The sequence below is a fragment of the Leucoraja erinacea genome, chromosome 17 (genome assembly GCF_028641065.1).
Source record: "Leucoraja erinacea ecotype New England chromosome 17, Leri_hhj_1, whole genome shotgun sequence".
NCBI lineage: Eukaryota > Metazoa > Chordata > Chondrichthyes > Rajiformes > Rajidae > Leucoraja > Leucoraja erinaceus.
In genome coordinates, this window is record NC_073393.1 from 42,985,965 (window position 1) to 43,002,109 (window position 16,145).

Here is a 16,145-nt window from a genome sequence, read left to right on the forward strand (position 1 = left end):
GCTGTCCTTAAATATTCTTATTTATGACTTGCAAAGAAACATTTCCCATTATTATTACTATCCAGAGAATGTGTGACGATTTATTAGCAGCAATTCCTTTTCCTCTTTAGATTTGATAAATTGAAAGCAGTGACAGGAGTGTCCCCATGACCCTGTGAATCCTCTCTGTCCTTCAATCAGATCACTGCGGATCCCTAGCTTTGCTGCCTTATCCTCATATCCTCTGGATGTTCTTAAATTAACAACTAATATACTTAGCAATTTTGACATGTTCATTCAATTTTGTACTGAATTTGGTCTGAATATTGCTGCAAATCTGGATCTTTTTGCAGACAAAGGGTTACTTATTTAATTGTATAATTATTGTGCCTGAAACACATTTAGTGCATTATTGTTGTTTGTTGCTGACAATGTGGTGTTGTGCAACAAATGATAACAATAAGGATCTCGGCGAAAGAGCTACTGCCTTACAGCGCCAGAGACCCGGGTTCAATCCTGACAATGGGTGCTGTCTGTACGGAATTTGTACATTCTCTCCGTGACCTCCGAGATCTTTGGTTTCCTCCCACACTCCAAACACGTACAGGTTTGTAGGTTAATTGGCTTGGTATAAATGGAAATTGATCCCTAGTGTGTGTGAGTGAGTGCGATAGTGTTAATGTGTGGGGATCGCTGGCTGGTGCTGACTCGGTGGGTCAAAGGGCCTGTTTCTGCGCTGTATCTCTAAACTAAACTCAACTCATCTCAAAAGAAACCTACATTTAAATCTACTGATTTCTATGACATTAAAATGACTGGTAGAATTTTATTTTCCGTATGTCAGCTGAACTCAGAATAACTCTGAAGAACCATTTACTCTTGTACTCTGCTTGTACTCGCTAGAATTTAGAAGATTGATGGGGGATCTTATAGAAACTTACAAAATTATTAAGGGGTTGGACAGGCTAGATGCAGGAAGATTGTTCCCGATGTTGGGGAAGTCCAGGACAAGGGGTCACAGTTTAAGGATAAGGGGGAAATCTTTTAAAACCGAGATGAGAAAAACATTTTTCACACAGAGAGTGGTGAATCTGTGGAATTCTCTGTCACAGAGGGTAGTTGAGGCCAGTTCATTGGCTATATTTAAGAGAGAGTTAGATGTGGCCCTTGTGGCTAAAGGGTTCAGGGGGTATGGAGAGAAGGCAGGTACAGGATACTGAGTTGGATGATCAGCCATGATCATATTGAATGGCGGTGCAGGCTCGAAGGGCCGAATGGCCTACTCCTGCACCTATTTTCTACGTTTCTATATCTATGTTTCTATGATCTGCAACCAAATTGGCAGCATGAGTTGTAACGTCATATTTGCCTTGTGGTGCTTTTTAAAGTGAGGGGAGGCAGTGCTGTGGACATGGATACTGAGGTAGACACATCTTTGAGAGTCAGAAGCACAGTTACACCATTGGTAGTTATTGAAATAGACAGGAGCTGCTTTTGTTCTCTGGCCAGGAAACGTCAACAGTGGGAAAAAAATAATATTTCTATTACACATTGGTAAGGTGGCAAGTTACTTACTGAATTAGATTTATATTGAACCATTGTTTCTTCATCAGACTGAGATATATTTACTGACTGTGAGTTTGGTGATGTACTAATGTCATGCCTTGATCGAGGCTCCAGCTTTACATTCATTCTCAGGTTCTCCAACCTCTGTACATTGGGCTCAGAGGGGGACATAAGTATAAAGTTCTCTTTATTTTGCATTGTGGGCTTTAGCCTCTGTACTCCATAGCTAAGGAAATCTGGATGGTAATCTTCCATCATGTTTCTGGAGCTGAGTTTATTGTAGTGTTGTTCTGAATATGTGTCTTGCACATAGGAATCCATGCGTTGTAGGGGTTTCATTTCCATTTCATAATTACTAAGTTTTTCTTCATCCTGTTCATGCAACTGTTTACTGGAATCATGATTATGCAACTGGTAGGATGTCCATGAAAATGTTGGCGACTCGGCCCCCTTTCTGTCAGTGAGTCTATGGTTGTACTTGCATTCGTTGCCTCTCACCCTGATCTCTTCAACCAGTGACGTTGTGTTTGAGCTGCTGCTCCCTTTGCTGCCTCCTCTACGAGTTCCCGATCTCTGCTTCTCATTCCACTTGGCAGATCTTGGATAGTCACTCCTTCCCCCTTCCAGCAACATCTGAATGTCCTGCCCTTTGTCACATTCCATGTTCATCTGCCGGACAAGCCTGGTACCCTTTTTCCTGTACTTTGGTGGCGAGGTGGATGGTGAGGTGGATGACCGGCTTGGCACAGGACTATGTTCGGGAGTGAGATCCGGGGGTGTCGTTCCTTTCCTGTAGAGCTCTGGACTCTCTTCTAGTGGGAGACTCTCTGAGGAAATTCTGTCGATCTCATTCTCCGTTGAGTTTTGGAGTGTTGGCCTTTGATACTCAATTCCTGATGGGAAAAGAAAGAACACAAAATATTTAATACATAGCTTCCTGCCCCTTTGTCAACTACCACAGCATTGAATACCCACGGCACAGTTTCCTCCTGATCTGATTACAAAGGATAATCTCCAACAACCCTGAGCTGTCACGCGGTTCCTCGTAAAACACGTTATCACAGATTAGGTTGAATAAATGGAATTGACATCAATTGCAATTACCTTTGGATAACCAATAGCTTTGGTGGAGAATTATCTCCGTATTTGATACAAAGACAGTCACTTCCTGCAACAACTCAATCCAAGATTCACTGATAGACATCTGGAATATTAGATTGACAACTCTACCATACACGCTATTGTTTTATGACTGCTTTTCCTTTCTAATACATATTGATAGAGTTTGCAAAAATTAATTTTGGACTTAAGTAACGTTGACTATCTTCACCTGTGGTTAACTTAATGCATAATTCGACTTTTTTTAAATTCTGGAATAAATGTAATAAAAAAATATTAACATTGGAATTTCACCCGGAGAAATGAAACTATAGTAGATTTTCTATCAAATGTGTAGCAATGACATAGAGTGTGTAAGAAAGAACTGTAGATGCTGGTTAAAATCCAAGGTAGACACAAAATCCTGGAGTAACTCAGTGGGTGAGGCAGCATCTCTGGAGAAAAGGAATGGGCGACGTTTCGGGTCGAGACCCTTCTTCAGACTGATGCCAGGGGAGTGGCAGGGCAAAGATGGAATGTAGGCAGAAACAGTGATATTAGTGGGAGAACTGGGAAGGGGGAGGGGATGGAGAGGGAAAGCAAGGGCTATCTGACGTTAGAGAAGTCAATGCTCATATTGTTGGGGTGAAATATGAGGCGCTGTTCCTCCAATTTGTGCTGGGCCTCACTCTGACAATGGAGGAGGCCCAGGACAAAAAGGTCAGATTGGGAATGGGAGGGGGAGTTGAACTGTTGAGCCACTGGCTGATCAGGTAGGTTAAGACAGACTGAGTGGAGGTGTTCAGCGAAACGATCGCCAAGCCTGCGCTTGGTCTCACTGATGTAGAGAAGTTGACACCTGGACAGCGGATACAGTAGATGAAGTTGGAGGAGGTGCAAGTGAACCTCTGCCTCACCTGGAAAGACTGTTTGGGTCCTTTGATGGAGTTGAGGAGGAGGTAAAGGGACATGTTTTGCATCTCCTGCGGTTGCAGGGGAAGGAACCTAGAGAGGGGGTGGTTTGGGTGGGAAGGGACGAGGTGACCAGGGAGTTTCGGAGGGAACAGTCTCTGCAGAAAGCAGAAAGGGGTGGAGGTGAGAATATGTGGCCAGTAGTGGGATCCTGTGGGAGGTGGCGAAAATGTTGGAGGATTATATGCTGTATGCGACGGCTGATGGGGTGGAAAGTGAGGACAAGGGGGGACTCTGTCCTTGTTACGAATGAGGGGAGGGGGAGCAAGAGCGGAGCTACGGGATATCGAGGAGACCCTAGTGAGAGCCTCATCTATAATGGAGGATGGGAATCCCTGTTTCCTAAAGAATGAGGACATCTCCGATGCCCTGGGAAAGCTTCATCCTGGGCACAGATGCGGCGTAGACGGAGGAAAGGGGATGGAGTCTTTACAGGAAGCAGGGTGGGAAGAAGTGGAGTCTAGATAGCTATGGGAGTCAGTAGGTTTGTAATAGATGTCGGTCAATAGTCTGTTTCCTGTGATGGAGACGGTGAGATCTAGAAATGGTAGGGAGATGTCGGAGATGGTCCAAGTGAATTTGAGTGCAGGATGGAAATTAGTAGTGAAGTTGATGAACTCAGTGAGTTCTGCATGGGTGCAGTAGGCAGCATCAATGCAGTCATCAATGTAGCGGAGGTAGAGTTCAGGAATAGGGCCAGTGTACGCCTGTAGGGATTGTTCGACGTACCCTACAAAGAGGCAGTCACAACTCGGGCCCATGCGAGTGCCCATAGCTACGCCTTGGATTTGGAGGAAATGGGAGGAATTGAAGGATAAGTTGTTGAGGGTAGGGACCAGCTCTGCTAGGTGGACATGGATACTGTTCAGGGACTGACATATTGCAAGTGGGAATTTCCGTATTTGCAGTGTCTTCTTAGTCCTAGCTTTGCTGCTTTACAGTTGTATAACAGTGTACAATGCAATAAAATTGTATTGCTGTATTGCTGCATTGAATACATGGATCATTGGGCTGCCTCGTTAATTAATATCTCGTGACATCTTCAGTACGAACCGAGTCATTCTCAATTCCATTGTGGTCTTCAAAAGGATAATTAGGGACAGTTAATGGCAATTGAAAAAGAGCATGTTGATTTATTTTACTGACCTTACATTAAACACTTGTCCTTGCTTCATCTCAGTATTGCAGATTGTTACCTTTCCACCTGCATTGCAAACTTGCTCCCACTTTTCCCTGGAGTCCACTGTTCGTTCTATCATTGTAATGCTGAAACTACTTTGAAGTTGGAGTTGGTATTTTTTTAAGACTAATCAAATGCCATTTTCTGGTATAAAGTTGGAAAGCCCAGGCCCTGTGACCAGCTGGGCTCTTCACTTTTGAGTAGACATTGAAAGTGTCTCAGAACTTCTTGGTCTGGAAGTTACTCATTGTGTAAACATTGGACTTGGCAGGAAAAATGGTTCATCCGTGCAGGTTCATGGTTAATAATCAATGTTAGCGTAGATGGTACAGTAACAAAAAGATCTGCTTAAAGTTTCAAAATGCCCAGACTTGTTATTTGAACAGGAATCCTGTTCTTGGTTGTCGAAAGAAAGCACTCCAGATGCTGGTCACTCCAGATGCTGGTCAAAAGGTCACATTGTGTTGGAGTAACTCAGCGGGTCAGGCAGCATCCCTGGAGAACATGGATGGGTGAGGTTTCGGGTCAAGACCCTTCTTCAGACTGATTGTGGTGGGGTGAAGAAAGCTGGGTAAGGGGAGAGGCAGGGTCTGCGGGGGAGGGGATGGGTCGCCACTAGTAAGGGAGAGCTTACAGGCAGCTCTTTGGGGAAAAAGGACAAAGATAAGAAAGGCAGGAAGGAGGATGTGAGACGGTTGAAGAGTTGTGGGTTGTCAAGCCAGAGGGTGGAAATTGGTGGTGAGTGTAGGTGGTGAGGGGGGGTGAGTGGAGGGGGGTGGTGTGGGAGGGGGGGTGGTGAGGGGAGGGGGAATGAGTGGAGGGGGGTGTGTGGGGTGGAGGGGGGGAGTGGAGGGGGTGGTGGAGGGGAGGGGGGGGGTGGAGGGGGGGGGGGGGGTGAGTGAGAGGGTGGAGGGGGGGGGGGAGTGAGGGAGGGGGGGGGGTGAGTGGAGGGGGGGGAGTGGAGTGGGGGGGGCAGTGAGTGGAGGGGGGGCGGTGAGGTGGAGGGGGGGGTAGTGGAGTGGGGGGGTGAGTGGAGGGGGGGGGGGTGAGTGGAGGGGGGGGGGGGTGAGTGAGGGGGGGGGGGGGGGTGAGGAGGGGGGGCAGTGAGTGGAGGGGGGGCGTGAGTGGAGGGGGGTGAGGTGGAGGGGGGGGTGTGAGTGGAGGGGGGGTGGTGAGTGGAGGGGGGGTGTGAGTGGAGGGGGGGTGAGTGGAGGGGGGGTGAGTGGAGGGGGGGGGGAGTGGAGGGGGGGGGAGTGGAGGGGGGGGGGTGAGTGGAGGGGGGGGTGAGTGGAGGGGGGGGGGTGAGTGGAGGGGGGGGTGGAGTGGAGGGGGGGGGGCGTGGTGAGTGGGGGGGGGTGAGTGGAGGGGGGGGGTGGAGGAGTGGAGGGGGGGGTGAGTGGGGGGGGGTGGTGAGTGGAGGGGGGGGTGAGTGGGGGGGGGTGGTGAGTGGAGGGGGGGGTGAGTGGAGGGGGGGTGGTGAGTGGGGGGGGGGGTGAGTGGAGGGGGGGGGGGGTGAGTGGAGGGGGGGTGGTGAGTGGAGGGGGGGGTGAGTGGAGGGGGGGGGAGTGGAGTGGGGGGTGGTGAGTGGAGGGGGGGGGTGAGTGGAGGGGGGGGGGTGGTGAGTGGGGGGGGGGAGTGGAGGGGGGGCAGTGAGTGGGGGGGGGGGCAGTGAGTGGAGGGGGGGTGGTGAGTGGAGGGGGGGGGGTGAGTGGAGGGGGGGGGGGTGAGTGGAGGGGGGGGTAGTGAGTGGAGGGGGGGGGTGAGTGGAGGGGGGGGGTGAGTGGAGGGGGGGGTGAGTGGAGGGGGGGGCAGTGAGTGGAGGGGGGGTGGTGAGTGGAGGGGGGGTGAGTGGAGGGGGGGGGGGGTGGTGAGTGGAGGGGGGGGGTGTGAGTGAGTGGAGGGGGGGTGGAGGAGGGGAGGGGGGGTGGTGGAGTGGGGGGGGGGGTGGGAGTGGAGGGGGGGCAGTGAGTGGAGGGGGGGCAGTGAGTGGAGGGGGGGCAGTGAGTGAGTGGGGGGGGGTGGTGAGGGGAGGGGGGGGGGGGAGTGGAGGGGGGGGTGGTGGTGGAGGGGGGGGGGGTGAGTGGGAGGGGGGGTGGGAGTGAGGGGAGGTGGAAGTCCAGGTGGGGCACAGGGGAGGGAAACGGTGGGGGGATAAGAGAAGGCGGGGTGGGCGGGGGGGGATGGAAAGGTTAACTAAAATTGGTGTATTCAATGCTCATACCCTTAGCTATCCAAAGAGAATATGAAGTGCTGTTTAGTTTATTGTCACGTGTACCTTGTTACGATGAAGCGCATTTTGTTGCATGCTAACCAGTCAGTGGAAGGACTATAGACGGTTACAATCAAGCTGTCCACAGTATACAGATACTGGATAAAAGGAATAACATTCCGTGCAAGATAAAGTCCAGTGCAGTTCATTTAAGATAGTCCGAGGATCTCCAATGAGGTAAATGGTAGCTCAGGACTGCTCTCTAGTTGGTGATAGGATGGTTGAGTTGCCTGATAACATCTGAGGAGAAACTATCCCTGAAACTGGAGGTGTACGTTTTCATACTTCTGAACTTCTGGCCTGATGGGAGAGTGGGGAAGAGGGAGTGTCCGGTGTGAGACTCATCCTTAATCATGCTGGTAGCCTTGCTGAGGCAGCGAGAAGTGTAGATGGAGTCGAAGGAAGAAAGGTTGGTTTGCGAGATGGTCCGGGCTGCATCCACTTGTGCTTATTGGTTACAATTTGAGGAGTATGATGATGCTACTGAGTATGATATGCCAATATACCAGCTAGCAACTGACCTTCTCCATAAAGACTTGGTCATTTACTAGAAATTGTAATTTCTTTACCTGTCTGTTATGGACTTACAGCACATAATACAATAATATTAAAGTTCTGATCTTGAGAATATCACATTTTTGAATTAAGGCAGTCTGGGTGTTTATTACTATTTCCATCACAACGGTCCATTTTGTAATGATCTACATTAGGTAAATAACTAATTATATGCTTTAATTTCAGGTCATCCAAGTAAGATGTTTCATATTTGTTTCAGAATGTTTCAATCTACAATAACTGAACGTTTCATTCAGTTCTCTAAATTTTTAAGAAAGTTATGGGCTTTTGCCTGTTCTCGATCACAGCTTGTGTGTTAATCATTGGAAAAGCAATAGGGAACAAGATGCTAATTTCCAAATATGAAAATTACCATAACGTTTTTAATACTGAAGATATGAAAGTGAATTAGGTGTCAAATTAAAGATCTTTTTATGCTTTATCTGATTTTTAGAATCTCAAAATTTTGTAACATTCCTAGTTATTGTGGTAAGATTCTCATTTACTGTTTTACATTATTCTCATTGGTGACCCTCGGGCTATCCTTGATCAGACTTTGCTGGCTTTACCTTGTACTAAACATTATTCCCTTATCATGTAATCATGTATTGTCTTTCAGCTGACTGGATCGCACGCAACAAAAGCTTTTCACTGTACCTTGGTACACGTGACAGTAAACTGACCTGAACTGTCATGTTATTCCTGGTAACCTTTTAGTCATAGACACAAAATGCTGGAGTAACTCAATGGGACAGGCAGCATCTCTGGAGAGAAGGGATGGGTGACGTTTCTTCAGATCTGAAGAAGGGTCTCGATCCGAAACATCACCCATTCCTTCTCTCCAGAGATGCTGCCTGCCCCGCCGAGTTACTCCAGCAATTTGTGTCTATCTTCAATTTAAACCAGCATCTGCAGTTCCTTCCTGCACAACCTTTAAGCCATGCCAGTCAACTTCCCATTGCAAGATTATGTACATTTCTTCTCTTGGATATTTCACTTTGCAATTACACTGGCTAGCAGAACAGAAAGATCTTTCAGATCCCCATAGAGATCAAAACAGGTTTTAGCTTCACTGTCAATCCTTGGGGGGATGCTGCTCCATTTATTACATTCATTCAAGTTATAGCGAAGACTTTACTTGAACCCGCAAGTTGTAAATACACTTACTGTAGTTACATTGAGAACTTGGTCAATTTGTGCCTTCCAGGAATGTTCTTCAGTGACAATGAAAGAGATATTATTGCGTTTATGAATCAAATTCTTATTTGATCTTTGAGTAACGTGGCCTACGATCTTTAGTGGCCGAATTCTTCTTAAATCGTACATTTGCTCAAAATGCTCCTTTAAGTACCACTAAACACTAAAATGTGGACACACTGTAACATAGAACAGTACAGCTCTGGAGAAGGCCCTTTGGCCCACAATGTTTGTGCTGAATATGATGCCAAGTTAAACTGATCTCATCTACACACCTCTGGTTCCACCAACACCACTGGTACTGCGGTCCACGCTCCCACCCATCTTGGTGTAAATACACTTGCCCCACCCACCCATCTCCATTAAACTTGCCCCTTCCCACCTTATAGCAATGCCCTCTGTTGGACATTCTTCACCCTGGGGAAAAGATCCTGACTGACTACATTCTGACTCTCTACCCTACCAATGATGAAGGAAAAATAGGCCACGTAAAATGTATTAAAAAAACACAAAACTTTGAAATAATTATCAGAGGAAGTGCTAATCCAGACATGCAACATTGGTTGTGTTGGGACCTAAGTGATTGTTAACCTGTAATTATGGTTTTGTAATGTCCCAAAAGACAAGAGAACTTTATGCAATAAAGATCAAAGATTCAAAGAGGGGTTCATATATTCCTAGATGATTGCATGTTTGCTGATTATGCTGGAGGAAGCTGCATGGACCTGTGCAAAATACTGAGTTATGAGACTATCTTCTGGATCTCCGTGGAATTGATATTTCAGAAGTTCCCCTCACTTCCTCGCCCCAATCAGATTGGAATCAGTTGGAGTTCAGAAAATAGGTGCAGGAGCCATTCGGCCCTTTGAGCCAGCACCGCCATTCAATATGATCACAGCTGATCATACTAAATCAGTGTTTAAGAAGGAACTGCAGATGCTGGAGAATCGAAGGTTACACAAAAAAGCTGGAGAAACTCAGCGGGTGCAGCAGCATCTATGGAGCGAAGGAATAGGCAACGTTTCGGGCCGAAACCCTTCTTCAGACTGATCGGGGGCGGGGACAAGAAAGGAAAAAGGAGGAGGAGCCCGAAGGCTGGGGGATGGGAGGAGACAGCAGGGGGACTGAGGAAGGGGAGGAGACAGCAAGGACTAACAAAATTGGGAGAATTCGATGTTCATGCCCCCGGGGTGCAGACTCCCCAAACGGAATATGAGGTGCTGTTCCTCCAATTTCCGGTGCTGCTCGCTGTGGCCATGGAGGAGACCCAGGACAGAGAGGTCGGAGACGGAGTGGGAGGGGGAGTTGAAGTGCTGAGCCACTGGGAGGTCAGCTTGGTTATTGCGGACCGAGCGGAGGTGTTCGGCGAAACGATCGCCCAACCTCCGCTTGGTCTCACCGATATAGATCTGCTGACATCTAGAGCAGCGGACGCAATAGATGAGGTTGGAAGAGATGCAGGTAAACCTCTGTCGCACCTGGAACGATTGCTTGGGTCCTTGAACGGAGTCGAGGGGGGAGGTAAAGGGACAAGTGTTGCATCGCTTGCGGTTGCAAGGGAAAGTGCCCGGGGAGGGGGTGGACCGAGAGGGAAGGGAAGAATTGACAAGGGAGTTATGGAGGGAGCGGTCTTTGCGGAAGGCAGATATGGGGGGAGATGGGAAGATGTGGCAAGTTGTGGGGTCACGTTGGAGGTGGCGAAACTGACGGAGGATTACTTTTTGTATGTGACGGCTGGTGGGGTGAAAGGTGAGGACTAGGGGGACTCGGCCCTTGTTGCGAGTGGGGGGATGGGGAGAGAGAGCAGTGTTGCGGGTTATGGAAGAGACCCTGGTGCGAGCCTCATTTATGGTGGAGGAGGGGAACCCCCGTTCCCTGAATAATGAGGACATTTCAGATGTCCTGGTGTGGAACGCCTCATCTGTGGAGCAGATGCGGCGTAGACGGAGGAATTGGGAGTAGGGGATGGAGTCCTTACAGGAAGCAGGGTGGGAAGAAGTGTAGTTCAGATAGCCATGGGAGTCAGTGGGTTCCTTACAGGAAGCAGGGTGGGAAGAAGTGTAGTCCAGATAGCCATGGGAGTCAGTGGGTTGTCCAGATAGCCATGGGAGTCAGTGGGTTGTCCAGATACTAAATCAGTACCTGGTTCCTGCTTTTTCCCCATATCCCTTGATTCCATTAGCCCTACTTGAATACGTCTCTTGAGTTCCTCTAATTGCAACGGAAAAAAATATTCATAAATGGGCCTAGATAATGTTCATATAGAGTGTTAAACAGGCAACAATGACAGGGCAGTGTGATGCTCATTTAGAATCTGACATACCGTTAAACAACTCTTCCTCCAGGTACCAATGTTACCAATTCACGCTGGATAATAATTGAACCAGTACACTGGATGCCTAAAATTCATGTGCCCATTTGTCTCAATTTATGAATCTCACTAAAGAAAGAAAAGCATTGCAAATGCTTTTTGAGTGAAAGCTGGAAATATTATTCAAAACTGGTTTATAGACACAAAATGTTGCAGTAACTCAGCGGGACAGACAGCATTGCTGGAGAGATTTCTGAAGATCTTTCCTAGACCCAACACACTGATGCAATTATAAAGAAAGCCCATTAATGTGAGAAGATTACAGAGATTCGGTATGTCAGAGAGGATTCTCTTGAACCTCTACAGGTGTACAGGAGAGAGCATATTGACTGGTTGCATCACGGCCTGGTTCAGCAACTTGAATGCCCAGGAGTGAAAATGACTGCAAAAAGTTGTGAACACTTCCCAGTCAAGAAGAGTCTCGACCCGAAACGTCACCCGTTCCTGCTCTCCAGAGATGCTGCCTGTCCCCCTGAGCTACTTCAGCACTTTGTGTCTATCAACATGTACTCACCTCCCCACCATCGGATGGGTTTTACCAGAATCGCTGCCTCAAAAAGGCAACCAACATCATCAGAGATACACATTTTACCCCTGCCATCAGGAAGAAGGTGCAGGAGCTTGAAAACAGCAACATCCAGGTTCAAGAACAGCTTCTTCCCTACAGCCATTACGCTACTGAACACTAAAACCTGCATTAAGCCCTGAACTACATAGACTATTATTGCACTATTATTGTTTGTTGTGTTTTTTATCTGTACGTATGTGTGCGTGTGCATGTGCGTGAGTGTATACATACATAGATATATAAATATTTATGTATAGGATCTGTATACATGTGTATATGTGAGTATGTGTATATATATATATATATACCGACACACTGAACTTTTTTTTCTCGTTTAACATGTTGTTTACATGTACTATGTTTACATATTGTGTTGTGCTGCTGCAAGTAAGTATGTCATTGTTCTATCTGGGATATCATATACTTATTGAAAGTCTGATCTTGTACGTGTGTATATGTGTGTGTATATGTGGTTGTCTTTACATCTTTGCAAAAACACTACACTGTAACAATTACATTTTTACATATCCCGATTGACATTTTTCCCTTCGAGGCCGGGACCACCTTATCTGAACATTTTATGCTTTATTTCTCGACTTATTCTCGACTCATTAATGATTAAAAGTCTAAAAAAGTCAAAAGAGTTTGAAATTAAAACCACCAGCTTCAACTGATGACATCACAATGGCTTAGCTAGCAGAGACCAGCCTCATCCTATATTTGACACGTGATTCGCTATTAAAGCTTTAAATGTACCAACTTCCACAAGATTTTTACATAGTCTGATTCACATTTCCCCCCTCTAGGCAGAGATCACTTTCACTGAATATTTTATGCTTTATTTCTCGACTTATTACTGATTAAAGTTTTAAAAATCAAAATACCTTGAATTTCAAACCGACTAGCTTCAACTGATGACGTCACAATGGCAGCTTCAACTGATGACATCACAATGGATAGACTAGCAGGGGAGGGCGAATTGCTCTTGCAACACACAGGGCAACTGCAACTGGAATTTTTTTTAAAGAGCACCGCTGAGGGAGGCAAGGGGAGTGTTGGAATCTTCCGTTCTGGAACGGCTTGAGTTGGAGGATCACGCCCCCTGTGGGGGCTACAGGTAGGGAACGGGTGCATTGGGGGAGCAGACCCAATGGGTCTGCACTTAGTCTAGTACAACAATAAAACACTCTTGACTCTTGAGAAGGAATCTGGGTCTGAAGAAGGGTCTCGACCCGAAACGTCACCTATTCCGTCTCTCCAGAAATGCTGCCTGTCCCGCTGAGTTCATCCAGCTTTTTGTGTCTCTCTTCGCTTCAATGACTGGTTTGGTAGGAAGGCCATTCATCCCTATGCCTTGAGCCACAATTTGGTGTTTTGCATGTGTATGTCACCTTGCCTGATTGGAATGGCACGGTCTGCATTTCTCATTCAAAATCAGATAACTTCAGATGTAAAGAAATTTGAAATAAAAGCAGCAACTGGACTGCTGGAAACATGTCAGCATCTGTGCAATGTTAAACACAGTTAACCTATCTGGTTGAAGATGTTCGTCTTCACATAATGAGCTCTTTCTGGGTGTGGCAGAGCTGACCATTTCTGCTGGAAGTGTGTGATATTAGTTCTCCATTTGTACAGTCGCCATTAGAACGTTCAATGGTGCTTCATTATCACGTGTGTGAAGTGCAAACGCACTATAACATTTTTTTCTTACAAACAGTCCAGTAGAGTATTGCCATACCTAAGCACACTCCCGATTAGCAATTGCCCAGTAGTAGTCTACTGAGCCTGCATGCATGAGGTGCCATATTTTGCGCCCTTTTCCAAGTCCAGTCCACGCTCCATTTGTTTTGAGTGGTGGTAATTCAGGCAAGGTCCAGGCTGCTGTGGGCCTCCAGCCATTGCCTTCCTTGGTCGACCAGCAAGCAACATCTTCTCCTCGCCCGCCCGCCTTTATTCCCGGGGGAGCCTCCTGCACCCGACCTTGAGGGCGCGGTAGGCCAGATCCCGGTTCCCTCTCCTCTCCTACCGGCCTCGCCTCTCTCCCGCCACATCCGCCGTCGTTGCCGGCTCCATCCTCCTGGCCTCTGGTCTTCGGGGGATGAGCAGCGATGGCTCGCGATGGGCTCCACTTCCATGCGGCAGACCACCGGGTCCTCCAAGCATGGGCGAGCTTGGCGGCTACAGGCCGCTCCGCCGGCTCTTATAGTCGCTCGTGGTCCGTCGGGCCTTGCGTTTTCACTGCATTCCACCGGTATTGGCCGCGGTCCGCCACGTGTTGTGATCGACCACAGTCCGCATGGTCGCGGTTCCCTGTAGGCTGCAGTGCCGTGTTTCTTTGATTGTGTTATCACTCTCTAATTGACACTTTTAACCCATTTGACCAAAGGACAGCTTCATCTTGGGTGCATGACAATCCTATCATCAATATTTGTGTTGCCTTGTCTTCAAACAGCATTCAATCTTTCCTTCTTTTCATAAATGCAACCTAACCATCTATTTGGTCAGAAGCAAAAAGATGGAGTAACTCAGCAGGTCAGACAGCATTGTTAGCTGTGGGCATCCAAATGCAAATTGGAGGAACAGCACCTCATATTTTGTTCGGGCTAATTACAACCCAGCGGCATGAATATTAATTTATCTAATTTCAAGTAACCCTTGCATCCTCTCTCCCTCCATCACCCCCCCCCCCCCCCACACACACACACACACACACACACACATTCAAGTTATTGTACCAGCATCAAAGTCATCTTGTTGAGTCTCATTGTCTGTAACTCGTTTTCACCAAGCCCGCAGCTAACAATGGCCTGTCTCCTTTATCATCGTTACTTTTTTGCATATCTTTCATTCATTTGTTCTATATCTCTCTACATCACCGTCTATATCTCTCGTTTCCCTTTCCCCTGACTCTCAGTCTGAAGAGGGTCTTGAACCAATACATCATCTATTCCTTTTCTTCACTGAGTTACTCCAGCTTTTTGTGTTTATCTTCAGTTTAAGCCAGTATCTGCAGTTCCTTCCTACACATTGTGTTGTTAGTTAGTTTAGTTTATTGTCACGTGTACCGAGGTACAGTGAAAAGCTTTTTGTGGCGTGCTATCAGTGGAAAGACTACACGTGATTAGAATCATCCACAGTGTACAGATACATGATATCGGATAAAATAAATAATGTTTAGTGCAAGGTGAAGTCTGGAGGTGTGGGTTTTCAAACCTCTGTACTTCTTGCCTGATGGGAGAGGAGAGAAGAGGGAGTGTCCGGGGTGTGACACGTCCCTGATTATGCTGCTGGCCTTGTTGAGGCAGCGTGAGGTGTAAATGGAGTCAATAGAAGGGAGGTTGGTTTGTGTGATGGTCTGGGCTGCGTCCACAATTCGCTGCAATTTCTTGTGGTCTTGGATGGAGCTGTTCCCAAACCAAGCTGTGATGCATCCCGATAAAATGCTTTCTGTGGCGCATCTTTTGAAGTTGGTGAGAGTTGTAGGGGACATGCCAAACTTCCAAAGCCTTCTAAGGAAGTAGAGGCGTTGGTGTATTTTCATGGCCATTCGATGTAGCTAGTCTAGGACAAGTGCTGGTGATATATCAGTGTATACCGGGGTATGTGCACCGCTTCCCATCCTGAAGTGGACCACTATCTCCTTTGTCCTGCTGATATTGAGGAAAAGGTCGGTGTCAACTCCTCTTCCCCTTCCCACACTGACCTTTCTGGCCTGGGCCTTCTCCACTGCCAGAATGAAGACACACACACCAACTGGAGGAGCAGCACCTCATATTCCGCTTGGGTAGCTTACAACGCAATGCTATGAACATTGAATTTGCCAATTTTAGATAACGTCCAACAACCCCACCCATCCCATTTCTCGCTCTCAGTGGTCGGCAGGACTGTAGCACTGATCCTGGCTCTGAGGCACAGCAAGGAGGGGTAGTGTCAGGCAGAGTCACAGTGGGAGGAGGTTAGAATCTGCAGCAGCAGTCGAGACTCCAGGATGGTGTGCTGCCTCCCTGGTGCCAGGGTCCAGGACGTCTTGGAGCAGCTGAATGACATCCTCAAGGAGGAGGGTGAAGAGTCAGAAGTCGTTGGGCAAGTTGGCACAAATGTAATGGGTAGGTAATGGGAAGAGGTCCTGTAAATGAATATAGGGAGTTAGGCAAAAGTCTAAAACAGCCGGAACTCTAGGGTAGTGATCTCTGCATTACTCCTCGTGCCACTTGCCAGTGAGGGTAGCAATAGGAAGATCGATGTAGTGATGAGTTACACCTGAACTGGGGGGAACCGACATCCTGGTAGGCAGGTCCGCTAGTGTTTCACGGGTGTGTTGTCATGGTAGGGGATTTTAACTTTCTCAATATAGACATGGTGATACTGTCATGGTGAAAAAGATAGATGG

At 47.5% G+C, this 16,145-nt stretch overlaps 1 protein-coding gene across 1 annotated transcript in view; it reads right to left on the reverse strand.

Annotated features, from left to right (window-relative positions):
* jph3b (junctophilin 3b) overlaps positions 1-16,145 on the reverse strand; it is a 163,932-nt gene that overhangs the window by 7,687 nt on the left and 140,100 nt on the right. Inside the window, exon 4 of the mRNA XM_055649061.1 lies at positions 1,555-2,438. Within this exon, the coding sequence (XP_055505036.1) occupies positions 1,555-2,438 (884 nt within the window). The remainder of the gene's footprint in view (positions 1-1,554; positions 2,439-16,145) is intronic.